General features: G+C 49.6%; 1 protein-coding gene and 1 long non-coding RNA gene across 4 annotated transcripts in view; both read left to right on the top strand.

The window, feature by feature from the left end:
- DAAM1 (dishevelled associated activator of morphogenesis 1) overlaps positions 1–25,668 on the top strand; it is a 193,397-nt gene that overhangs the window by 144,081 nt on the left and 23,648 nt on the right. For 2 of the 3 annotated variants that reach the window (XM_077323960.1, XM_077323961.1), the window contains exons 10-17: positions 1,140–1,257; positions 2,808–2,946; positions 4,228–4,286; positions 6,121–6,308; positions 7,382–7,690; positions 8,751–8,858; positions 23,574–23,603; positions 25,505–25,608. In XM_077323960.1, coding sequence (XP_077180075.1) covers positions 1,140–1,257; positions 2,808–2,946; positions 4,228–4,286; positions 6,121–6,308; positions 7,382–7,690; positions 8,751–8,858; positions 23,574–23,603; positions 25,505–25,608 — 1,055 coding nt within the window. The remainder of the gene's footprint in view (positions 1–1,139; positions 1,258–2,807; positions 2,947–4,227; positions 4,287–6,120; positions 6,309–7,381; positions 7,691–8,750; positions 8,859–23,573; positions 23,604–25,504; positions 25,609–25,668) is intronic. The other variant, XM_077323963.1, reaches the window with a different exon arrangement.
- Positions 15,846–18,999, top strand: LOC143830865 (uncharacterized). Its single transcript, XR_013228613.1, has 2 exons — positions 15,846–18,232; positions 18,281–18,999. It is a non-coding gene; the product is annotated as an uncharacterized LOC143830865 (long non-coding RNA).

Here is a 25,668-nt window from a genome sequence, read left to right as displayed (position 1 = left end):
GGAGGCTGTGAGAAGGAGTGATTTTGGATGCCCATTGAGAAGCAGCAGCACCATTTCTTAAACCATTTCTGGAGCCAATCCAGCCTGTGGTATAGTCCACATTTTATGTAGCAAGCGTGAGGGCCACAATTCCATTGGCCCAGCGTTACAAATGAACCTGCCTGCATTTCCACTGAGCCGCAGCCCCTCCACGTCAAATATGAGCATAGGAAGCTGCTTAGGCTAAGTCAGATCACTGGTCTATCAAGGCCAGTCTTTCCCATCACCTGGTCCTCTTAACTGGAGATGCTGGTGATTGAACCTGGGACCTTCTGCGTAACAAGCTTAGGCTCTTCCACTGAGCCATGCCCCCCCCCCCCTGTCAATATGAACACAGGAAGCAGCTTATGTTATCAAGCAGCTTTTGGTCTATCAGTCTTTTCTATCACCTGGTCCTTCTAATTGGAGATGCTGGTGATTCAACCTGGGGCCTCTTCCACTGAGCCACGCCCCTTCCTATCAATATGAACACAGGAAGCAGCATATGCTAAGTCAGATCATTGGTCTATCAAGGTCAGTCTTTCCCATCCCCTCCTGCCTGGTCCTTCTAACTGGAGATGCTGGTGTTTGAACCTGGGACCTTCTGCATGCCAAGCAGAGGCTCTTCCACTGAGCCATGGCCTCGAACCTAATAAATATGAACACAGGAAGCTGCTTGTACCAAGTCAGATCTTTGGTCTATCAAGGTCAGTCTTTCCCATCCCCTCCTGCCTGGTCCTTCTAACTGGAGATGCTGGTGTTTGAACCTGGGACCTTCTGCATGCCAAGCAGAGGCTCTTCCACTGAGCCATGGCCTCGAACCTAATAAATATGAACACAGGAAGCTGCTTGTACCAAGTCAGATCTTTGGTCTATCAAGGTCAGTCTTTCCCATCCCCTCCTGTCTGGTCCTTCTAACTGGAGATGCTGGGGATTGAACCGGGGACTTTCTGCATGCCAAGCAGAGGCTCTTCCACTGAGCCATGCCCCTTCCCTTCACTCCAAAGTAGATGCATTGTGTGCCATCAGTGCTGTTGGCTGTACCTGGCATCCTGATGATAAAGCATACTCAGGATATTCTTATTTTATTTCCTCTGTTTCCCCATTGCTTGCAACCACAGGTCCACATAGACACAAAAAGCGCCACCCAGATGTTTGAGCTGACGAGGAAGAGGCTGACTCATACGGAGGCATACCCGCACTTTATGTCTATTCTTCACCACTGTCTCCAAATGCCTTGTGAGTAAAAGGGCATCTCTTTGAAACTATCCACGCACACTGAAGGCTGCGGGGTAAAGGAAGTTGTATGGCTCCTATACCCACGAACTCCCCCGATCTTTTTAAGATCTGAGAGGAAGAGGGTTGAAACACGAAGGGAAACAAGCGCAACTCCTACCAGGATGACTTCCACTCACAGGTCCCCAACCTTTTTTGAGCCTGCACACCTTTGGAATTTTGGGAGGGGATGGGGAGTCCAAGATGGCTTCTGCAGGAGGCGGAGCCAAATTCAAAATGGCGCCTGCAGGAAGCGGAGTCAAACGCAGTACCTAAAAATTACACAAGGGGGAACAAAAGGAAACGAAGGAGAGCCAGAGGGGGAGAGAAAAAGATTGGGGGATACAAAGTTAATGAAGGAAAGAAAGTTTTCTGTTTCTCCTGATTTTCCAGTGGCTGCAGCTGCTATTGTAGCTGTAGATATCCCTTTTGTTTGTGTGAAGACAGCCAATAACAGGGGCTGCATTAGGCAGAAGTCTTTCAGATCTGCTTGTCCCTTGGAGATGCCGGGGATTGAACCTGGGGCCTTCTGCGTGCCAAGCAGAGGCTCTGATAAGGAGCTATGGCCGCTCTCCATGGCTCTCTGGGGTCTCAGGCTGAGGTCTTTCACAAACATTATTGTTCTAAAGCTAATTCTATATCATCTTAATCATAGACTCATAGAGTTGGAAGGGACCTCCAGAGTCATCTAGTCCAACCCTTTTCAGGATACAGGAAAGTCATAACTATCTGCTCATCCACAATGACCCCAATTCCATGCCCAGATGATACTCCTCCCGTCCCCCAAACCAGAATCCCTGGCCAGTCTGGCCTGGACAAAATTTGCTTCCTGATCCCAAATTGCTGATCAGCTTTCCCTGGGCATGCAAGAAGGGGCCACAAGGGCCAAGCTCAGACACAGTCCCTTCTGCCCAACTGCTCTTCTTTAAAAACCGTCTGCTTTTCTGTTGGCCCCTGTACAGGGAGTCTGACTACAGTGTGAATTGTGTTGTGTAAAGAGCATTCACATGTCCAGGGACAGAATAGTCTTTTGGTCGTCTTCATTTTTCTTTTTAATGGACAATGAACACCTACTTCTATTACTAAGGACAGTGTCATTCATATTGCCTTGCTGGGTAGCTTTTTGGAATTGAGTCGCCAGAAGTTCAGAGCACTGAATGCATTCATTCATTCATTCATTCATTCATTCATTCATTCATGCTTTAGGATGCTTAGGGCTGATCCTACATTGAGCAAGGGATTGAACTAGATGACCTGTATGGCTCCAACTCTATCATTCATTCATTCATTCATTCATTCATTCATTCATTCATTCAATTCACTTATAGACCGCCCTATGCCTATTGTCTGTTTCGCCTTTAATTATTTGACATCTTATAACCCCATCTCACTGCTGAACATTTTTGTTTTTCATGGATGCTCGCCCCTGTCGATTTCTGGATTTGATCTTGCAGGAGGGAGAAGAACCTCCCGGTTCATGCCTCTTTCCCCCCTTGTTCATCTCCTCATTTCAGATAAGAGGAATGGTAACACCGTCCATTACTGGCTTCTGCTGGACCGAATCATCCAACAAATCGTGATCCAGAACGACAAGGGGCAAGATCCGGATTCGACGCCCCTGGAAAACTTCAACATCAAAAACGTTGTCCGAATGTAAGAGCTCGAACCGAATGCGAAACTCTAAAGCTTTCAGTGTGAACGTATGACCCTTTTGTTCCAAATGCAGATTGAAAATCACTGTTTGTCACAGTCTGCATTTATTTTTTATTTCTTTATTTTTGAATTTTTATGCCTCCGCTCTCAGTAAACTGACTTGCAGCGGTTCACAGTAAAACATCTCATAAAATACAACAGGACCTAAAAACGTCCTAAAATACAACCCCCCCTAATTCTAAAATTTTACAATCAGCAGTCTGTGACTCAAGCCAAAAGGGAGTCGGAATTTATGTATTTATTTCTTGTATTTCTGTTCCACCCTCCCACGAGGGTCAGGGTGGTTTACACAGAACGTGGAGGATATACATTGATTCATGGTAGCAATAATGAGTTGAATTAATTCTGTGTCTCCAGCTAAGAGGGAGTTGGAAGAAGAAGAAGAAATAATTCTGTGACTGCAGCTAAAAGGGAGTTGGAATAACCAGCCTATCTTATGAAGACGGGGGGACGGGGACAACACCATGGTCATTTGTGTGTTTTGTGAGCACTGTAGGAGGGCCTTCCCTTGTCCTTACTCCAGAAACTACAGCTGGTCCAAAATGCAGCTGCCAGAGTCCTCGTTAGAACATCTAGGAGGGTTCACATACACCCTGTAATAAGGCTCCCAGTAGAAGTACTGGATTAGGTTCAAGGTGCTGGTTTTTACCTTGAAGGCCATTCGTAGGTCAGTCTGTGGGACCGCCTCTCCGAATATGCCTCCCAAGGAACGTTACACTCAGCCAGTTCCAACAGGCTGGTGGTCCCTGGCCCATGAGAGGTGCGTCTGTCCTCAACCAAGGCCAGGGCCTTTTCAGTCCTGGCCCCTATCTGGTGGAATGAGCTCCCGGAGGAGATGCAGCCGGTTCTGTAGAGCCTGCAAGATGGAACTCTTCTACCAGGCATTTCGTTGAGGCTGGGCTGTCAGTAACATCTAAGAACCTCTCCCCCCCCCCCCAACACTCTCCCCGTAACACCCATATTCTGACATACCTAAGAATTAATGCAGGAGAGGCTGCTAGTAAGGGCCCAGGAGCTATTTTAAGGGGGTTTTATGTGGTTTTAACATGATGTACACCGCCCCAAGATGGCAGGGCCGATAGAGCATTCCTACAAGAAAATAGCCAATAAATATTTCAAAACTATACCTGGAAGCAATCTTGCGGGTGTATTGTATTCTAGGCGGGGCGTTCGGCGTTTTGGCTTGTTCACGGGGAAATCACGTGCCTTTCTTTTCTGCAGGTTGGTTAATGAGAATGAAGTAAAGCAATGGAAGGAGCAAGCAGAAAAAATGCGTAAAGGTGAATGCTGTCGATGAATAAACATTTTGGCTTCAAAACGGAGAGGGTGGTGAAGGGGTCACCTGGCCATGCCCCTGAACATGCCAGATCATCGGAAATGACATCATCACAGGCTCAAGGAGAACTGAGGGGAGGGGGAGAGAGACAAGAGGAGGTTTAAAGCAGGAGTGGGCATGCTGGCACTGCCCCCTCCCAGACGCAGAACCCGTGAAAGGACTCACTCAAATTGGGGGGGGGGGGAGCAATGCAAGGGGCTGGTTCCCTAGCTTGCAGCTGAGTCCGTTAAGGTGGGGGGGGAAGACTACAGACCCCCTCTGGAGCTCCCATAGACCTTTGGTTGGGAATCCCTGAGATATATGTGACTTTAGTTAGCTTCATGGTGGTGAGAGGAAGTGACATCACAGGCAGGAAGCATCAGCTGTCGGAGTGGTAAGCAACTCAGGATTATGGCAGCGGGGGTCACCTCCGAGGACTCTTAAGTAGGGGGTTGCTCTTGGTTCTACCTAAGACAAAATACTCGATAAATACCTTACCAGTATTTTCAAGGTATAAATAAATAAATATTGTATTTCTATACTGCCTTTCCTGATGGGTTCAGGGGGGTTGACCACAAAGTTTCAAAGAATCGTCATAAAACATTTTTACACCCATAAAATAATTTAAATGCGCCTCCTTTAAAAATGTATCCCTATAAGGGTTGCACAGAGTCTGGAGGAGTTAGTTTAACGGTGGGTGGTTTCTTGGCATATTTTTTTTTTGGGGGGGGGGGTGTTGGTATGTTTTGGCTTCCTGAATGTATTCAGGTTTTCTCGGGGAAATGGAAAACTGAATCCCGAGAAAATCCCAGATATATTTGGAAATGACTAGTAGACCTGCAAACTGTTTGTCAGGCTTCTACTGTGGTCTTGAAAGTTTAAAGAGACTGCAGAAGATAGCCCGAGGATTAGCTGTTCCCATCAGCTCAATTTGGGGCTGGTTTAAACCAGGCTGGACAAGAAGCCAGCCCCAGAAACTGCTGCGCCATAGGGGACAATCTGTGACACAGCAGACCATGGGACCAGCTAAACAGCACTGCAGGATAAACCAACTCAGCTAGGATCTGTGCGTGGTGGGGAGAGACCTCATTGTCACATGCAGAACCTGGAGCTATCTTCTCCCAAGTTGAGCTTAGAGAAGAGTTCTCCCTACAGGATCAGCTCCTGGGTGGGCTGCATTGGGAAATCCAGTTTAAACTGGGCCACCCAGCAGAGCAGGGAGCGTTCTCCCCACAAGATCGACTGCTTCGCCAGCTCTCTTGGACAGTCCTGTTTAAAGGGACTGCACCAAAGAGCCTCAGTGTAGCCTCATCTTAGCTCTTTTTGAAGTCTTTGCGGTGCTTTTTACTTTCTTGGCGTTTTTCAGACTATTGGACCTGAAAAAACTTGGGTTTTCCAATAAATCCTGGATCCAAATACTCTACTGGGGATCTGGGTTTCCACCCATAATCTCAAAAATTTTGGGGGGTCCAATAGAAGGCAAAAAAACCCCAAAAACAATTGCACACCCCTAGTTCTAATTTGCCAGCGTGCCATCTGAAACTGGGAGAGGCAAGTTGGGGTGACTTAGGAACCGTCCGCAATCTGGAACTTTGTGTGCCTGTGAACTTCCTTACTACTCCCGGAGAAGGGGAGTGCTTTCATTTCTTTAACAAACTAGATAGATTCATGGCCACGATTTTCAGGATAGAAGCTTCTGAGGGTCAAAGTTCCCTTCGTCAGATACGATTAGAAACAAGAGATCTACATCTGTTCTAATTTCTGACAAAGGTTTTCTTCTCCTTCTTCTTGACAAAAAGAACACCATGAGCTCCAGCAAAAGTTGGAAAAGAAAGAGCGGGAGTGTGACGCCAAGTCCCAGGAGAAAGAGGAGATGATGCAGACCTTGAATAAGATGAAGGAAAAGCTGGAGAAGGAGTTGGCGGAGCACAAGCAGGTCAAGCAGCAGGTGGTGGACCTCACGGCGCAGATCCACGAACTCAGCCAGGTGAGGCTGGACAACCAGTTGTCCTCTTTTATGGGCAGTATATGTGAAGATTTCCCCATTGCCTTTGGCCAAGTCGAGGAGTTACCCAGTGGGCTTGATACTCCACGATTGTGGGAAGGAGAATCCATTAAAGGCATAGGGCTGCTGATCACGGCTGTTACAGTGAATTCCTAGAGTTCCCCACTGTCACTTCTGGGTTGCAACCTGTGATGTAACCACCGTCACTATATCACTTCTGTTTGGTACCCAGAAGTGACATGGTAACATTCGCGATGTTGGGTTAATGTGATATTAGGCTGCATAGCTAGGAGCAGAGAAACTAGAGCAAGAAAGGTTACAATTCCGCTCTGATCTGCACTGCTTAGACCTCATTCGGAATGCAGTGTCCAGTTCTGGGTGCTGCAGTTCAAGAAGGATCTTGACAAATTGGAGGGTGTTCAGAGGAGGGTGACGGGGGTGGCTGAGGGGTTGGAATCTAGGCAAGGAGAAGTGGAGAGAGTTGGGGATGTGTCGCTAGGACCGATTATGCACGGGGCTAGAAATCCAGAATGGCGGCAGCAGGGCAGCTCCAATTATGTACCCTGCTGTGGCCATCCCAGCCCTGGCCCGGCGCAGCGCCCTGAAAGACCCGCGACAAGGGAGCACGGAACCTTCCGCATTCCCTTGGAAGATGCGGGTGCCTGTGGGGGCTGGGTCGGGCCAGCCCCGTGCATAAGCCTTTTGGCCCAGCCCTTCCCTCTACCTACGGTGTCCCTAGAGGGACACAGCACACACCTGTCAGCTCCGCGGAGCCTACAGGGGAATCCCCCCACCCCCACCTTGGTGGGAGAGCGGCATACCTCTCCCCACCATTGTGCGGTGGGGCCCCATTCCCCCCACTCCCTCCCACTCACCTTCAGGCAGCAAGTCAGGCTTCCCAGTCCCGTGCACGAACTACGCCGGGGCAGCCCGCATATTCCGGAGGATTTCATCCATCCCTGGTCACCAAACCATGACCCAACTGAGCATTGCCCATCAGCGCTTCCATCTTGCCTGTGGCTCACATTGTAACAGTGTATTCTTTTTTCTTACAGAGAGCAATATGCGCGTCAGTACCAGGGGGGCCGCCTCTACCCCCTGGTGCCCCCGGGGGGCCCTTACCGACCTCGTCTGTGGGATCTCTCCTCCCAGTTCCTCCTCCTCCACCCCCGCCGGGTGGAATGCCCCCGCCCCCGCCTCCTCCACCGCCTCCTCCTGGAGGTCCGCCCCCTCCACCGGGACCCCCTCCGCTGGGTGGCATCACCCCCCCTCCAGGAGCACCTCTGGGATCAGCACTGAAGAGGAAAAACATCCCACAGCCCACCAACGCGCTCAAGTCCTTCAACTGGTCTAAGCTGCCAGAGGTACAGAATACCTTCTCATCTGCCACCTTGCCTGATCAGCCTCTGGGTCTGCAGCGCTGCACTGCACAATAGAACTTTTAATGGCTTTACTCATCAGAACACGCACACACAAACACACAAACAGGATAAGCAGTTCTCCAGGGTCTTCCCCATCTCCTCCTGCCCGGTCCTTCTGACTGGAGATGCCGGGGATTAGACCTAGGACCTTCTGCATGCCAAGCAGAGGATCTGCCACTGAGCCAGGGCCCTGTCTAAACGCATAGTTTGAGAGCCAGTTTGGTGTAGTGGTTAGGAGTGTGGACTTCTAATCTGGCATGCCAGGTTCGATTCTGTGCTCCCCCACGTGCAGCCAGCTGGGTGACCTTGGGCTCTCCATGGCACTGATAAAGCTGTTCTGACCGGGCAGTGATATCAGGGCTCTCTCAGCCTCACCTACCTCACCGGGTGTCTGTTGTGGGGAGAGGAATGGGAAGGCGATTGGAAGCCGCTTTGAGACTCCTTTGGGTACGGAAAAGCGGCATATAAGAACCAACTCTTCTTCTTCTTCTTATTATTATTATTCTTATGTCAGTGTCAGTGTCATTTACAATGCCATGTAAATGGATGGTTTTTTAAAATGGGACAACCTGCCAGTATGGATGCCAGCCTGGACCTCCAGGGTCATCTAAACCAGGGGTAGTCAACCTGAGGTTCTCCAGGTGTCCGTGGACTACAATTCCCATGCTGGCAGGGGCTCATGGGAATTGTAGTCCATGAACATCTGGAGGACCACAGGTTGACTACCTCTGATCTAGACCAATGCCTTGCAGAATGTAGGAAATACATAACAACTTGCCCATCATAGTGACCCCAATCCCCCCCTATTAAAAAATAGCAGAATCCTTGGCCAACCTGGCCAGTCTGGCCTGGAATGTACCACTGAGTAGAAAGGCAGTCCTATAGATAAACTAATTCAATAAGTTTCTGTTAAATATTACAAAAACGTGGCTTATAAAATGTGTGATGTTTCTCCCACCTCCATCCCTTCTCCTCGTGCCTCTCTCGGCCACCCCCGGCCCAGAACAAGCTCGAAGGCACCGTGTGGACAGGCCTAGACGATGCGAAGGTGTTCAAGGTGCTGGACCTGGAGGATCTCGAGAGGACGTTCTCCGCTTACCAAAGGCAGCAGGTAACGCATTGCACGTGACCGAGCAAGAGAAGGTCGTCCGGTCCAAACTCCCCTTCTTGCTTGATACTTTGGAATGCAGCCTTTGAACCGCTGGGCTTTTCACGTATCTCCCCTGAGTGTTTTTCTGTGTCATTTTGTTTGGAATGCCGGTCTGCGGCCGGATGGAAAAGCTCTTTGCACAAGCCTGCATGCCTGGTGGGCTGCTTCGGAGAGCCCGCATGTTCAAATTGCTTGATGAAGCGTCCAGCATGGCTGCAAACTAACTCAACGGATGCGGCTGCATGCAAACGATCCCGCCAAGAATAAGCCTTCGGTTGCGTTTCCTGGATGCTCGTGTGTTTTCCTTAAGTGAGCCTCCTTTCTCGTAACCGTTAGTGCTATAAGGATGAGGGTACGTTGGGGGTGGAGGGCGACCCAGAAGGAAAGAAGAGCAGGGCCCCTGCTGTGTCTGCCAGTCCTTGCAATAGGCATGCCTCTTCGGACTGGCAGCTGATCAAAATATTGGGTTTAATGTCAAAGGCAACACTCAGCAGCTCAAACTGCCCAGAATATCCAAGTGTCTCCTCATGCTGGCCTTTCTCGGTGTTTTTAGCAATGAGAAACCCTTGAAACAGTCTCCGAGAAACCCAGAAATGGTGCAATCGGGCAGAATATAGTTGGGAAGCAGAGCTGAGGACACGCCCACCCGGGGCCCCTCCCTTTCCCATGCCCTCCAGGCCCATCACTGGCCATTTTGGGAGGGGTGGGCTGACATGACCATATACGGTCAGCTGAGCCTCTTGTGGCACAGAGCGGGAAGGCAGCAGACATGCAGTCTGAAAGCTCTGCCCATGAGGCTGGGAGTTCAATCCCAGCAGCCGGCTCAAGGTTGACTCAGCCTTCCATCCTTCCGAGGTCGGTAAAATGAGTACCCAGCTTGCTGGGGGGTAAATGGTAATGACTGGGGAAGGCACTGGCAAACCACACCATATTGAGTCTGCCATGAAAACGCTGGAGGGCGTCACCCCAAGGGTCAGACATGACCCGGTGCTTGCACAGGGAATACCTTTACCTTTTAACCCAATACATCCTTAACAAGTGTATATATAACCCCCATCCATTTGGGGAAATCCTTTTAGGACCATCAGGAAACCCCAAGGTTGCATAAAACCCTGGTTGAGAAAGCCTCCCTTATGCGCTGCACCCCCCTCCACCACCATGCCCACTTCATGGCACCTTCTAACCCTGCCCCCTTCTCACATGTACCCGACAAATCAGCATACAGGCTTCCCCTACACAGAAAGCACTTCCTTGAGCAGGGCAGGGGGGGGGGTGGAACGTGAAATACATTAGGAAATGCACACAGTTTTAGGCACCCATATTTTACTGCATGTGCACACCAAGACGTCACTTAAGACACCAATTTAAAATGAAGTTTTGTTGGCGTTGGACTCGTCACACATTTGCTGAGTTTGTCTATTCTCCCGTTGTTCCTCTCACCTCCCCTCGTGTAGGAAGAGTAGTTGAATGCTCCCCAGTTTGATCGAGGCCCCAAAGTGGAATGTCTTGAATATATTTGGAATGTCTTGAATATTCCCACACTGGCTGGGATTCTACACATTAATTCAGCCCTAGATTTGTCCTGGATCCTGTTTTTAAACACCACGTTCTGATTAAGCCAGGCGTCTTAAATATCTACTCCTGGTTCGACTGCCTTCAAAATCCTGTAACCCAGTGGGTTACCTGTAACCTGGGGGTCGGGACCCCTTTGGGGGTCGAACGACCCTTTCACAGGGGTCGCGGCAGGGCGAGCAGCTTGGCGGTGGCGTATATAAATTTGTAACCAATTTATATACAGTCATGAACCATGGATCTTCACGCCTTTGGTCAGTTTCGGTTTAATTTCTCTGAAAGGTTGGGAACCACTGCTGTAACAGCACAGTCCCCAGACCTACATCCAAGGCATCTGTTGTTGTTGTTCTTGTTGTTGTTGTCAGCTATTCAGTCGTGTCTCACTCTTGGCAATCCTGCACTGCCTCCCTCCCCTGTGCAGTGTTCTGGCCGGTGTCCACCCCATTTGCATCCAACCACAGAAAGCAACAGTGGCCACACCGAATTCCTCGTGGTAATCGGGTGTTGGGGAAACAGGTGCAAGTTTCTAAAACAAGGGAACTTTCAACCCGTTTGGTGTAGTGGTTAGGAGTGCGGACTTCTAATCTGGCATGCCTGATTCAATTCTGCACTCTCCCCACATGCAGCCAGCTGGGTGACCTTGGGCTCGCCACGCCACTGATAAAACTGTTCTGACTGAGTAGTGATATCAGGGCTCTCTCAGCCTCACCCACCCCACAGGGTGTCTGTTGTGGGGAGAGGAAAGGGAAGGCAAATGGAAGCCGCTTTGAGACTCCTTCGGGTAAAGAAAAGCGGCATATAAGAACCAACTCTTCTTCTTCTTCAGTAATATCAGGGCTCTCTCAGCCTCACCCACCCCACAGGGTGTCTGTTGTGGGGAGAGGAAAGGGAAGGCAAATGGAAGCCGCTTTGAGACTCCTTCGGGTAAAGAAAAGCGGCATATAAGAACCAACTCTTCTTCTTCTTCAGTAATATCAGGGCTCTCTCAGCCTCACCCACCCCACAGGGTGTCTGTTGTGGGGAGAGGAAAGGGAAGGCAAATGGAAGCCGCTTTGAGACTCCTTCGGGTAAAGAAAAGCGGCATATAAGAACCAACTCTTCTTCTTCAGTAATATCAGGGCTCTCTCAGCCTCACCCACCCCACAGGGTGTCTGTTGTGGGGAGAGGAAAGGGAAGGCAAATGGAAGCCGCTTTGAGACTCCTTCGGGTAAAGAAAAGCGGCATATAAGAACCAACTCTTCTTCTTCTTCAGTAATCTCAGGGCTCTCTCAGCCTCCCTTCCCTCACAGGGTGTCTGTTGTGGGGAGAGGAAAGGGAAGGCAAATGGAAGCCGCTTTGAGACTCCTTCGGGTAAAGAAAAGCGGCATATAAGAACCAACTCTTCTTCTTCTTCAGTAATCTCAGGGCTCTCTCAGCCTCACCCACCCCACAGGGTGTCTGTTGTGGGGAGAGGAAAGGGAAGGCAAATGGAAGCCGCTTTGAGACTCCTTCGGGTAAAAAAAAGCGGCATATAAGAACCAACTCTTCTTCTTCAGTAATATCAGGGCTCTCTCAGCCTCACCCACCCCACAGGGTGTCTGTTGTGGGGAGAGGAAAGGGAAGGCAAATGGAAGCCGCTTTGAGACTCCTTCGGGTAAAGAAAAGCGGCATATAAGAACCAACTCTTCTTCTTCTTCAGTAATATCAGGGCTCTCTCAGCCTCACCCACCCCACAGGGTGTCTGTTGTGGGGAGAGGAAAGGGAAGGCAAATGGAAGCCGCTTTGAGACTCCTTCGGGTAAAGAAAAGCGGCATATAAGAACCAACTCTTCTTCTTCAGTAATATCAGGGCTCTCTCAGCCTCACCCACCCCACAGGGTGTCTGTTGTGGGGAGAGGAAAGGGAAGGCAAATGGAAGCCGCTTTGAGACTCCTTCGGGTAAAGAAAAGCGGCATATAAGAACCAACTCTTCTTCTTCTTCAGTAATCTCAGGGCTCTCTCAGCCTCCCTTCCCTCACAGGGTGTCTGTTGTGGGGAGAGGAAAGGGAAGGCAAATGGAAGCCGCTTTGAGACTCCTTCGGGTAAAGAAAAGCGGCATATAAGAACCAACTCTTCTTCTTCTTCAGTAATATTAGGGCTCTCTCAGCCTCCCCTCCCTCACAGGGGGTCTGTTGTGGGGAGAGGAAATGGAAGGTTAATGTAAGCTGCTTTGAGACTCCTTTGGGTAGAGAAAAGCGGCATATAAGAACCAACTCTTCTTCTTCTTCTTCTTCTTCTTCTTGCTCCAGGTACAAGGGAGGGAGGGAGGGAACACGCAATGACAAGAAAGAACACATTTCTGCGCATTGCAAATGAAGACATGTTTGTACCTTCTGAATGCGCACTGTGTTTGTTCTCCTGTGCAGTTTGAAGGCGCATACACCAAAACCATGCTTTGCCCCTGACAAAAAGAATTCCGTAGTACACCCACAGATCACTCTCAGGCCAGGTCTGTGTGCACATCCACTGTTCTTGCTTTGATTCAGTTACAAGAAAATTACAGGTGGATTCAAAATGGTGCCTTTGTTTAGATTTCTTTATATTAAGGAATAATTAGAGTAGGGGAATGTAAGAATGTGCGTTTGTGTGCGCAACGGAAGTGGAGCTGCTAGGGATTTCTAATTAATCAGCTTTCGAGAGTAATCCCTTCAAAATTCGGAAGGTGACAGTCGTTCGGGGACAGAGCACCATCCGGGGCTAAGCTCTTTTAGAAGGTGCAGGTTTAATCCGCTCCTGTCACTAATCCCGAATCAGGGTGGCCAGCAGGTCAGGTGCTGAAACCTATCGAGCCCTAAAGGCGGAAGGGGTTTATTTGTTTTTATTTTATGGGGTTTTTATCCTGCCCTCTCCCCAGAACGGGGCTTGGAGCAGCTAAGGACAGAACTGCAACCATAACAATTCTAAAACTATAATTTCATAGAATCATAGAATCACAGAACCATAGAGTTGGAAGGGGCCATACGGGCCATCTAGTCCAACCCCCTGCTCAACGCAGGATCAGCCCAGAGCATCCTAAAGCATCCAAGAAAAGTGTGTATCCAACCTTTGCTTGAAGACTGCCAGTGAGGGGGAGCTCACCACCTCCTTAGGCAGCCTATTCCACTGCTGAACTACTCTGACTGTGAAAAACTTTTTCCTGATATCTAGCCTATATCGTTGTACTTGTAGTTTAAACCCATTACTGCGTGTCTTCTCCTCTGCAGCCAACGGGAACAGCATCCTGCCCTCCTCCAAGTGACAACCTTTCAAATACTTAAAGAGGGCTATCGTGTCCCCTCTCAACCTCCTTTTCTCCAGGCTGAACATTCCCAAGTCCCTCAACCTCTCTTCATAGGGCTTGGTCCCTTGACCACCCGATTACCACAAGGAATGTAAATACAATCCAGTTAAATCCATGGGCCCCTCACTCCAACAGGGCCTGCAGCATTTCCTCTCCTGCCAGCCACCAGTTAGGAAACCAGCTGCCTCTGTAAGTCCCCATTCCCCTCCTGAGCGGACATTCACTCATGGGTTTTGCACCTGGGAGGGGGCGGAGCCTGCACACCTACACCCGCCTTAAACCATGACCTGTCTCCCCCCACCCATCCTCCTCGAGCCTGCCTGTTAATGCTAGTGGTAATTTCATTTTCAGTGACGTTATTTCTGGGGGTGTGGCCAGTTGGCATCATTTCCACGGCTCCTTGACGGCCGAAAAATCATTTCAGGGGCTCCTCCGTGGTTGAAAAAGGCTGCAAAAGGCTGAAGGAGACCCATGCAGTGCCAAGGGGTCCAGATGGGTAGATTAAAAGAGAGCCAGTTTGGTGTAGTGGTTAGGAGTGCGGACTTCTAATCTGGCATGCCGGGTTCGATTCTGCACTCCCCCACATGCAGCCAGCTGGGTGACCTTGGGCTCGCCACGGCACTGATAAAACTGTTCTGACCGAGCAGTGATATCAGGGCTCTCTCAGCCTCACCTACCCCACAGGGTGTCTGTTGTGGGGAGAGGAATGGTAAGGTGACTGTAAGCCGCTTTGAGCCTCCTTCAGTTAGGGAAAAGCGGCCTATAAGAACCAACTCTTCTTCTTCTTCTTCTTCTTCTTCTTCTTCTTCTTCTTCTTCTTCTTCTTCTTCTTCTTCTTCTTCTTCTTCTTCTTCTTCTTCTTCTTCTTCTTCTTCAGATTGGCAGCAGCTCTCCTGCCTCTCAGGCAGAGGTTTTCCCATCACCTCTTACCTGGCCCTTTTTAACTGGAAATGCCGGGGACTTGAACCCGGGACCCTCTGCCCACCAAGCTCTTTCACCGAGCCCATAGCCCCACAAAGACTATTCTCACGCATTGCAGGTGTGAAGCACGGCCGCGCTTTTATAAAGTCCTTCGTTCCAGCGTGGCTTTCTGCAAGAAGCATTTCTGGGCAGACTTTGGCAACGTTCCATTTGCCCGTCTCGGCGTTAACCTGCCAGTTGCTTCGATCGCTTAACTCCCCCCGTAATTTAAGGTGAAATAATTGCAGGATGCAGTCGCAAGGCGAAGGAGCACACACCAGCAGTGTCAGCTCTCGTTACAAATGAACGCACCGCTGGCCATTATTTCGGAAAGGAATGCTCTCCGTTGCCCACACGGTCTAAATATTTGCCGTCGTGTCAGCAATCAAGTCCTGGTGCAATTATAGAAGTATTAGACTCTCTGTATCAGCACTAATGACCTTGGGCCTGGGGATTCTTCAATTACTGAGAAGAGCCCAAACGTGCAGTTGTGGGAAAGGAAAACTCTTTGTTCGGGATTGTTATTTTATTTTTATTCATTATTTACTTAGCAGTTTTTATACCGCCCCTCTGAGGCTTTGCTGCCTCAGGGAGGTGTACAGCCAATGAATAGGACAATAAACAAGTAAAAACACATGCTACAATAAGTAAAAATAGGTAAAACCTGTTAACAATAAAATCACAGCGAAGTAATGTTAGCGCCGACAGAAAGTACTGCGGTGAATAAAGTGACTTCCAGGAGCAAATAGGAGGAAGGAAATAAAGGGGATGCTGGACTAGATGGACCCCTGGTCTGACCCAGCAGGGCTCTCCTGATGTCCTTAGGAAGGCCTCGGCCTCTCTGCCCTGTTGCTGGCCCTCCAGAGGAACTGGCTGGCCCCTGTGTGAGACAGGAGGCTGGACTGGAGGGACCCCTGGTCTGACCCAGCAGGGCTCTCTTGATGGCCTTAGGAAGTCCTCGGCCTCTCTGCCCTGTTGCTGGCCCTCCAGAGGAACTGGCTGGCCCCTGTGTGAGACAGGAGGCTGGACTGGATTGGCCCCTGGTCTGACCCAGCAGGGCTCTCCTGATGTCCTTAGGAAGGCCTCGGCCTCTCTGCCCTGTTGCTGGCCCTCCAGAGGAACTGGCTGGCCCCTGTGTGAGACAGGAGGCTGGACTGGATTGGCCCCTGGTCTGACCCAGCAGGGCTCTCCTGATGTCCTTAGGAAGGCCTCGGGCTCTCTGCCCTGTTGCTGGCCCTCCAGAGGAACTGGCTGGCCCCTGTGTGAGACAGGAGGCTGGACTGGATGGACCCCTGGTCTGACCCAGCAGGGCTCTCCTGATGTCCTTAGGAAGGCCGAGGCCTCTCTGCCCTGTTGCTGGCCCTCCAGAGGAACTGGTTGGCCACAGTGTGAGGCAGGATGGCTGGACTGGATAACCCACTGGGCAGATCCAGGAAAGTTCTTTTTATGTTCTTATCACTAGGTAAGAAAGTGACATTCTTGGGGCTTGTGTGATGTTTTAATATCATTGATGCTAGATATCTCTGAGGCTACGGCTCAGAAATCTAATCTGAGGGCTGTAATTCTGTACTTCTTCCATTTCAACAGAGTTTATGCAGGAGATCTTCAGCATCAGTGAATCCCATTTCAAATTGAGTTTCCTTGCTTCCCCCACCCACATCTTTTCTTTCTTGTCCAGAATTTGTAAGAGTTTATGCAGGAGAAATTGGCACAGGTGTAGAAAGACACTTGAGAAAACAAATGTCCTTTACTCACAGGAAAAAAAGCCATTGATGGGTTATCTTTGGCTCTGTGCCCCTTCCCTGTCTGTGTAGCCAGGGGCAAGGGGGGAAGGAAAGCTAGTCCACTGCAGAACTTTTGACCTCGAAAATATTGACATACTTGACTTATATCATTAGGTTTATTTTATTTTTAAAAATTCAGTTCAAGCGTCTGAAAGGCCTCCGTAGTAGAGTTGCCAACCTCCAGGTGGGACCTGGGTATTCCCCAGATTTACAGATCATCTCCAGACTACAGAGATCAGTTCCCTGGGAGAATATGGCTACTTGGGAGGGGGGAATTCCAGGGCATTGCATCTCACTGGGGATTCCATTTTCAATACCAGGTTCCATTTTCAAATCTAGACCTCTTGTAGCCAACACCAAGTCCCATGGGAAATGCGGGTAGTACAGAGCATGCTCAGTCGGGCTTCCTTGCTGTCCCTTGGCATCCAGAAGACCAACATGAGCACTGTAGAGCAGGGGTAATCAACCTGTGGTCCTCCAGTTGTTCAATTCCCACGAGCCCCTGCCAGCAAACATTGGCAAGGGCTCATGGGAATTGTAGTCCATGGACCTCTGGAGGACCACAGGTTGACTACCCCTGGTGTAGAGCACAGCAAGTTGGGCTTCTCTGCTCTTCTCAGTGGCCAGGAGACCGTGGAGAGTGCAGGGAAGAGCCTTTGATTGGCCCTCAGTGGGGCATAGCTCTCATCCTGTTTTGAGCATGTCCCCCCCCAGTGAGGGACAATCAGATGTTCGGCACATTGTCGGAAGCACCTGATGTTTTTTATGTAGTAATGATGAATTAAAAATTCAATTTATAAGCTGCCCATCCTACAGTGGACTCAGGGCAGCTAACAAAGGCAGACAAGGATAAATATTAATATAAAATTGTCAAAAAAAAAAACCTTATGGAACCTTAATTTTAAAAAATGAACCCGACAGTCCCTGCGCAAATTGTTTAAATTCCTGATAGACCAAGAGATGAATGGTGGAAGACGCTTACTATCAACCGCAAGCCTGGTGGAACTACTCAGTTTTATGGGCCTTGCGGAACTCTACTGACAGAATGTTCCACCAGGTTGTAGCCACGATTTAAAAGATAAACATTCTTGTTAAGATCCCGATCGTTATCTTTGGAGGCCCTTCTCTGAGCGCCTCCCCTTTGGAGTGTATACCATAATTATGTAAACCTTTTGTAAGCTCCTCAATCCTTATTTCTCCAGACTAAAGAGTCCTGATCACTTTAACAATTCCGCAGGGCCTGCAAGATGAAGTTCTCCTACCAGGCTTTTGGTTGGGGCCAAAACGATCATCTATCCATCTACCTACCGATGGCTCCACCCTTTCCATCTGGCCATGCGTGGCCACGCCCGCGCATCGTGCATGTGTTGCCGGGCCGCGCATGCGTACATGTGCGCTGCATGGCAGAAATTGCGCATGTGCTGCGCTTTCGTGCACACGCACATGCGCGAAAGTGTCGCGCATGCACGATTTTGGGAGCGCGCATGTGCACATGCGCGGCCGGGCTGCGCATGCGTGATGCGCGGCGCGGCCCTGATTCCCTCTCCCCCCTCTCCCGCAGTAAGCAGCTTCCCAGGCTGCAAGCTTGTGGCCTGGGAAGTTTTTTACTGCGGGGGGGGGGCGGGGGGAGGGAACCGCGGCCCGGCGCCGTGGCCTTCGCGGCCCGGCACCGGGCTGCGGACCGCAGGTTGGGGACCACTGGTCTAAAAGGTAGGTAGGTAGGTAGGTAGGTAGGTAGGTAGGTAGGTAGGTAGGTAGGTAGGTAGGTAGATGACGGATGGATGGATGGATGGAGAGAGGCAGGCAGGCAACTTCCATCCCCTTAATAATTTTATTTGCCCTTTTCCGCATCTTTTCCCAATGGTACAATCTCTATTTCAAGGTAGATAACTTACTGCATTCATCAGCAAGGTGAAAACGCTAAAAAAAAAAAAGCCCATGAATAAGAGCTTAAAACACAGTTTGCAAATTGAAAGTGTGGTCTTTGTGACAAATAGCTTTAACGCATTTCCCCCACTTCCAACATTTCTATATAGCTCGAGATGGGGACGGAGGGAGTTTAGCGTGCGAGATTCTCCGCAGCGAATGCAACCGGGACCTTTTTTTAAAAAACGGGCTCTGTTGCCAAGGGTTGTCCCGTGCTCATTAAGCAAGTCTTCCACGCAATACAGATATTTGAAGATCCTCCCCTCTGACACATCCAAAGCAATAAAGCTTTTGGCAAGATAGCCGTCCGTGCAGAGCCGTCCCTCCGGAACTGGAGCAATGAGCTATTTTCGGTGTGTTCAGAGTGTTTCCCTAGCTCGCCTTGACCTGGTGGACGCCAAGCGTCTCTCCCTTCTGCCTCTGGGACTTGGCGCAGTCAGATAGATGCCGAAATATTCTGCCCCCAAACCGTCCACTAATGAGAAATAGGAACAAGTCGGGCATTTCCCCTTGATGGCACTTGAGCTAATGGAGTGCGATTACTGCTGTGATATGAGTTTTTTTTTTAAAAAAGAGAGAGCTATAATAGCTCATGAAATGGAAGGCACTGGGGTGGGCAGAGTGGAGACCTCAAGATAGGAAGTGAATATACTTTACTTCTGTTTTTTGTAATGCTGGGGTCCCAAACAGGGAGAGTATCTTCAGAAAACAATGCCTGTGGCAAGCACTCCCGGACAACCTTGACGTACCAGCATCACTTCCGGGTTACGTCAGTGCATGTGGTTACATTTTAGAGTCTGTCCAGCTTTGGGGTAACTCTGTCAATTCAATTCAGTAAACCTTTTTGGGCATACAAAGCTGTTGTTTCATAAGATACAGAGCGTATAACTGAAATACAAATCAGTTTTAAAAACTCAGCAGGTTTGCTTAGTGCAAACTCAGTATCCACTGTAACCATAAACCCCCAAATATTTAGGTGTTATTTGCCGTTAAAAAACAGGACACTCAAATCCTTAGTAGTACAAGCTTGGAGCACGATGGTGAGCATTGAAGCAAAACTCTATGGCAAAACCAGAGAGCTTTTTTAAAATACCAGAGCAGTTCTGACCTGATGTCACTTCCAGGCATGTGGGAAGTGATGTCATTTCCTATCCGGCCTGGGACTTCTCTGCTACTGATAAGGCCTCCCTCCCACCCTGGTTGCCAAGAGAATCTGGCACTTCCTACCTAGAAAGGGTCCCTAAAACAAAAATCAGGAAAGATTGATCGCGCAAAAACTATTGTTCTCTGATCTTACCCAGCTTGATTGAAATTGCCTTATTTTTATCGGCCCAGGAGGCATGATAATTCCTAAAAGAGAACCAGCATGGTTTAGTGGTTAAGAGCGGAGGCTTCTAATCTGGCGAGCCGGGTTTGATTCCCCGCTCCCCCAGCTCGGTGACCTTGGGCTCGTCACAGTCCTGTTAGAGCTGTTCTCATTGCAGTTCTGTCAGAGCTCTCTCAGCCCTGCCTACCTCACAGGGTGTCCATTGTGGGAAGAGGAGGGGAAGGTGATTGCCAGCCACTTTGAGACTCCTTCGGGCAGTGAAAAGCAGGGTATAAAAACCAATTATTCTAAACATGTTTCTGGTTGAAAACCCGTAGAAATCCATTCCACAGCCACTTCCAGCCACCACAGTGTACATACGAGAAAGTTGTTGGCAGCTTACTAAGAGTTAACCAGCTCACGTTTCCAGTGCAACCTAAACGAAAGCTGGTTGGGGAACGATTTCTCCAGGAGGTTGTTCGTGGCTAAGAGACTAGATAAAGGTAAAGATATCCCCTGTGCAAGCACCGAGTCATGTCTGACCCTTGGGGTGACACCCCCCAGCGTTTTCATGGCAGACTCAATACTGGGTGGTTTGCCAGTGCCTTCCTCAAGAGACTAGATAAAGGTAAAGGTAAAGGTATCCCCTGTGCAAGCACCGAGTCATGTCTGACCCTTGGGGTGACGCCCTCTAGCGTTTTCATGGCAGACCCAATACGACGTGGTTTGCCAGTGCCTTCCCCAGTCATTACCATTTTACCCCCCAGCAGCAAGCTGGGTACTCATTTTACCGACCTCGGAAGGATGGAAGGCTGAGTCAACCTTGAGCCGGCTGCTGGGATCGAACTCCCAGCCTCATGGGCAAAGCTTTCAGACGGCTGCCTTACCACTCTGCGCCACAAGAGGCTCATAAGAGACTAGATACTGCGCTATAAAAGAATCTCATGAGAACTCAGCAGTCAGTGAATGTGCAGACCTCACAAGACTGTGGGAGGTTGAACCCTGCTTGCAATCAACATGAAAACCTGTCAGATAAAGCATCAGAAGAGCCTGCAGGTGAGGCCTGTTACACCTCCAGCCTTGAATGTCAGGTTGGTACAAGAATCAGGAGTGGGACAAAACTTCCCTTCCCCAGTACACAAAGTCTGGGGAGAAAAATCATTAGAATCCGATCCTATTTCAGATTAGCAGAATCCCTCAGGGGCATCATCTTGCTTACCTACAGTTTGGATTTCCTTCCATTCTGTCCGCTGCATTTGATGGGGAGGACAGGGTCCTCAGTGGGGCATAGTGCCCTAGGGAACTGATCTCTGCAGTCTGGAGATGATCCATAATTCCAGGGGATCCCCAGGTCCCACCTGGAGGCTGGCATCCCTGAGTCCACCCTCCAAAGCAGCCTTTTCCTTCAGGGGAACTGATCTCTGCAGTCTGGAGATGATCCATAATTCCAGGGGATCCCCAGGCCCCACCTGGAGGCTGGCATCCCTCCCCCCTCCCAAGCAGCCCGTTTCTCCAGGGGAGCTGATCTCTGCAGTCTGGCGAGGAGCTCTCATTCCAGGGGATCCCCAGGCCCCACCTGGAGGCTGGCATCCCTGCGTCCCCCCTCCCAAGCAGCCTGTTTCTCCAGGGGAGCTGATCTCTGCAGTCTAGAGAGGAGCTGTCATTCCAGGGGATCCCCAGGCACCCACCTGGAGGCTGGCATCCCTGAGTCCCCCCTCCCAAGCAGCCCTTTTCTCCAGGGGAACTGATCTCTGCAGTCTGGAGATGCTGTAATTTATTTATTTTATGTATAATCAGGTTTCTATACCGTGCCTCCTCACGATCATGGTTTCGTGGGGGAGCCCCGGGTCCTACCTGGATGCTGACATCCCTAGACATAACTAAAAAAAAATCTCCTTGCCCATTGGTGGAAAATAGTGGCTGAAGATATCAGACTGGGGGTCCCCAATCTTTTGGCACTGGGTGGTGGGCACAACCACAAAATGGTCAGCCTGGGAGGCAGAGCCAGCCAGATACGTAGTGGAACGTACAGTAGCGGCAGCTATGTATGAAATGTTATTTTAATCTGTACCACCAGTCAGATCCCCAAAAGCCCTACTGAGCAGAATCCCCCCTAGGTCCACTCACTTTCTAAAAACATGTGTTGAGCAGCAGAAAAAGTGTCAGGGGTGCCACGGTGCCTTGGGTGTTACCCATGGATCAGATGAACATCTCTGGGGAGGCAGTTCATAATTTTGGCACCATGACCAAGAAGGCAGCCCTCTATAAGCTCAGAAAGTTCAGGCACTCATAGAAGGACCTGCAAAGGTAACGATCAGAGTTTCTGTATATCTTACTTGTGTGTCCTTGTCACAGCCTGTCAGATCACCCCGGTGATCACAGCGGGGCATTTTGGGTTTCTGAAATCTTGGGAATTACTCAGTTCCAAAACCTGATTCTCATTTTACTCCTGGAACTCTCACTCTTGCCTCCACTTAGCATTTCAAAAACTCATCCTACTTCCGCAGCCATTTGTATCTTGGTGGAAGGCTGTACTCAGAGCACGGGAGACTCCTGCCAGCTCCAATAGTCCCCCCCCCCCCAGGATTTGGCTACAAACTGACTTCCACGATCTCTAACCACCTTGTTTGGGAAGACATGCATTCAAATGCTTCTACTTCCAATGGCCCTGAGAAAGAACAGCGGTCTTGTTGGCTCAGTAATGCGGGAATGAGTCCAGGCTATCACGCTTTGATGCCACCAAATCCAAATTTCCAAGCAGCCTTGGGCATCTCCTGATTGTCCAGACTCCAGACGAGCCATTTTCAACAGGGGTGATATAGCCCCTTGGGCATTTGATGGGGGCCACAGACTGAAAAATGGGAGAAGGGATTATGGGCGGCCCTGGGAACAGAGCGGGCGAAATACTCTTTTTGCTAAGTATGACATCACGTGTGACTCTGAAGAGGAAGGGCAGGGAATAAATACAATTAATCATAATAATTGCAAGAAAGTCTGACCTTCGTCAAGGGAAAGAAAAAGAATCCATGGCATCCGTTCCTTCGTGTGTGCTTGAATTAATGCATTCAGGAGAAAAAAAACGAATGTTGAATGTTCTAGAAAACTTTCTTGTGCATCTGTTAGACAAAGGACGAGTATAGTTATTTCACTCTTAGCTTAGGCCTTCTTTAGCCAAGCTCATTGTGCGAGTGACCAACTTACTGCAACGGGCCCTAGAGCCCAAGAAGAGCTTCTAAAAGGGCCCTGGCCAAAATAAAAACTTGAGAGACAATACATTTATTCCACGGGTGCGGGTTTCACTTTGCATCTTTGCAAATAAGCTCAACTAACCATCGCTGCTCCTGCATGCTGCTCTGCCGCAGAGCCCTTTCTGCTTATAACCCTTCACAGTTCTCTCGCCTCCTGATTAGCGTTATACTAATTGCAGCGGATCTATCCGGAGTGCGGGTGGGGAGTGGATTTGCAAGACACCCCCATTGAATTCATAGCCCCTTCCCAACTGTGCTTTGATTCTTTATAGAATCACATAGTTGGAAAGGGCCCTACAAGCCCTCTAGCCCAACCCCCTGCTGAATGCAGGCTCAGCCTAAAGCATCCAGGTTGTCTGTCTTGCCACAGCTTGAAGGCTTCCTTCCTTCCTTCCTTCCTTCCTTCCTTCCTTCCTTCCTTCCTTCCTTCCTTCCTTCCTTCCTTCCTTCCTCTCTCTCTCCCTCTCTCTCTCTGTTTAGTGTTTGTGGGTTGTTTATTTCTTTCTCTTTCTTATTTTTTGCTGTGACCACTGAACTGCTCGCTTTCCCCCCTGCCTTCCCCATGCTTCCGCTCTGGCTGCAGGACTTCTTTGTGAACAGTAACTCCAAGCAGGTAAGTCGCCTTCCGCCGGAAACAAGCGGGAGATTCTTTGCAGCTCAATACCGGAACTTGCGTATTCACTTCCGGGAGGCCGAGGCAACGGTGGGCAGGGCCTGTCTCTTGGAAACCGAAAACATTTCGGGGTTTTCCCAATACCCGTTTTATGGAAATACACTGGTTGTTCTGTAGCCGCTTCAGACCCGTGGAAACGGTTGAATGAAATTGTGTGGGATGGCAGCTCATTTTGATCGGAGTCTCTTCCCGGCACATTCATTTCCCGTTTATTTTTCTTTCGTCTCCTCCCCCGTTTTTGATTCATGATTTTAAAAAAATTGTGCATGTTACTGGTTGGAGCAGAGTCATGACATCGTGGGGTCGTCTCTATACTGAACGAAGCTGTTGGATGGTGTGGTTTGGTTTTGCTTTGTGTCGTGACGTTCTGTCTTTGTGTGTAAAATAAATTTATCTTTTTACATTGAAAAGCCCTCGGAGCCAGAGCCTGTGTCAGGGTGTGACGATAGGGGGCATCTGCCCAGGCACCTTATGTTGATGATCTATTGATTTATTGATTTAATGATTTATTTTTTGATTTGATTTGATCTCCATGCCACCCTCCCAGCGGACCGGCACAGGGCGGCATACAACATAATGACCTTAATTTAAAACATACAATAAAACAACATGTAAACTAAAATTAAATTGTGCGACCATGGCAGCATCGACCAGACGGATCTCACATCACTGAACTTTCATTAGAACTTGATTGTAGTTCTAGATTTGATAGGGGGCCCCAGTATGTGTTATCTGGTTCACTGGCCCCAACCAAAAGCCTGGTCGAAGAGTTCCGTCTTACACACCTACGGAAGTGTGTTCCCACCCTGTAAATAGCAGCTTTCCAGAGAGCCAGTCTGGTGTAGTGGTTAGGAGTGCGGACTTCTAATCTGGCATGCCAGGTTCGATTCTGCGCTCCCCCACATGCAACCAGCTGGGTGACCTTGGACTTGCCACGGCACTGATAAAACTGTTCTGACCGGGCAGTGATATCAGGGCTCTCTCAGCCTCACCCACCTCACAGGGTGTCTGTTGTGGGGAGAGGAAAGGGAAGGTGACTGTAAGCCGCTTTGAGCCTCCTTCGGGTAGAGAAAAGCGGCATATAAGAACCAACTCTTCTTCTTCTTCTTCTTCTTCTTCTTCCGCAACCCCACCAAGAAGCCAGGAGGTTGCACAGGGAGCCTGCTGCCTGTAAAGATATATCCCCCTCCACCCTTCCTTCATTTTGGGAATGTAGGCCTGCCTCATATCAAGGCAGAACCTCGATCTTTCTCGTTCAAGATTGTGTCTCTGTCCTGGCCAGTGGCTTTTCAAAGCCTCGGGCTGGGAAGAGTTTCCCCCCCCCCCCCAACCAACTTCCTGCCCTCCCTATTGAACTAGAGATGTCAGGGACTGAACCCGGGACCCTGAGCATGCAAATCATGTGCTCTGCCACTGACCTCTGGCCCCTTCCCTCACAAGCAGCCCACCCCTTGGAACTCCAAAGGTAAGTTCAACACGGTCCCCAGCTGTTAGCAAAAACAGTTCTGAACTGAGCCGTCTTCATTTGTCTGTGCCTGGGAACCCCTCTCTGTGCTCCTCTCTGTCCGTCCGCACGCTCACGAGCTCCTAAATCGTTCCATCTGGGTCAATATTTATATGCTTTTGTCCAATAGTGTTCGTTCGCTTTCTTGTCTCCTGAAAAAAAGAGAGAATACACTGGTTTATGAGACAGCTGGTTGTGTTTTCGGTGGCAGGCTCTGGTTTTTTAAGCTGTCAGCTTGGGGGTGGGGGGGGACTTATTGATGGAGGCTGGGTATGTAAAGTTCTAAGATGCCAGCACTCACCTGCGTATTAACAGATTCTTTCCATGCCTCCTGTAGAAAGAAGACACGCTCGATGACGCCCTGAGTTCCCGGCATAAAGTCAAGGAGCTTTCGGTCATAGATGGTCGGAGGGCCCAAAACTGCAACATCCTCCTTTCAAGGTATCACTGTCAAAGGAGTCAGTTTTCGCGTCACTGTTTCTTTACATGCAAGGGTTGGCG

The sequence above is a fragment of the Paroedura picta genome, chromosome 2 (assembly GCF_049243985.1).
Source record: "Paroedura picta isolate Pp20150507F chromosome 2, Ppicta_v3.0, whole genome shotgun sequence".
Taxonomy (NCBI): domain Eukaryota; kingdom Metazoa; phylum Chordata; class Lepidosauria; order Squamata; family Gekkonidae; genus Paroedura; species Paroedura picta.
Note: the sequence above shows the minus strand (reverse complement) of the source record. Positions and strands in the feature narration are given on the sequence as shown.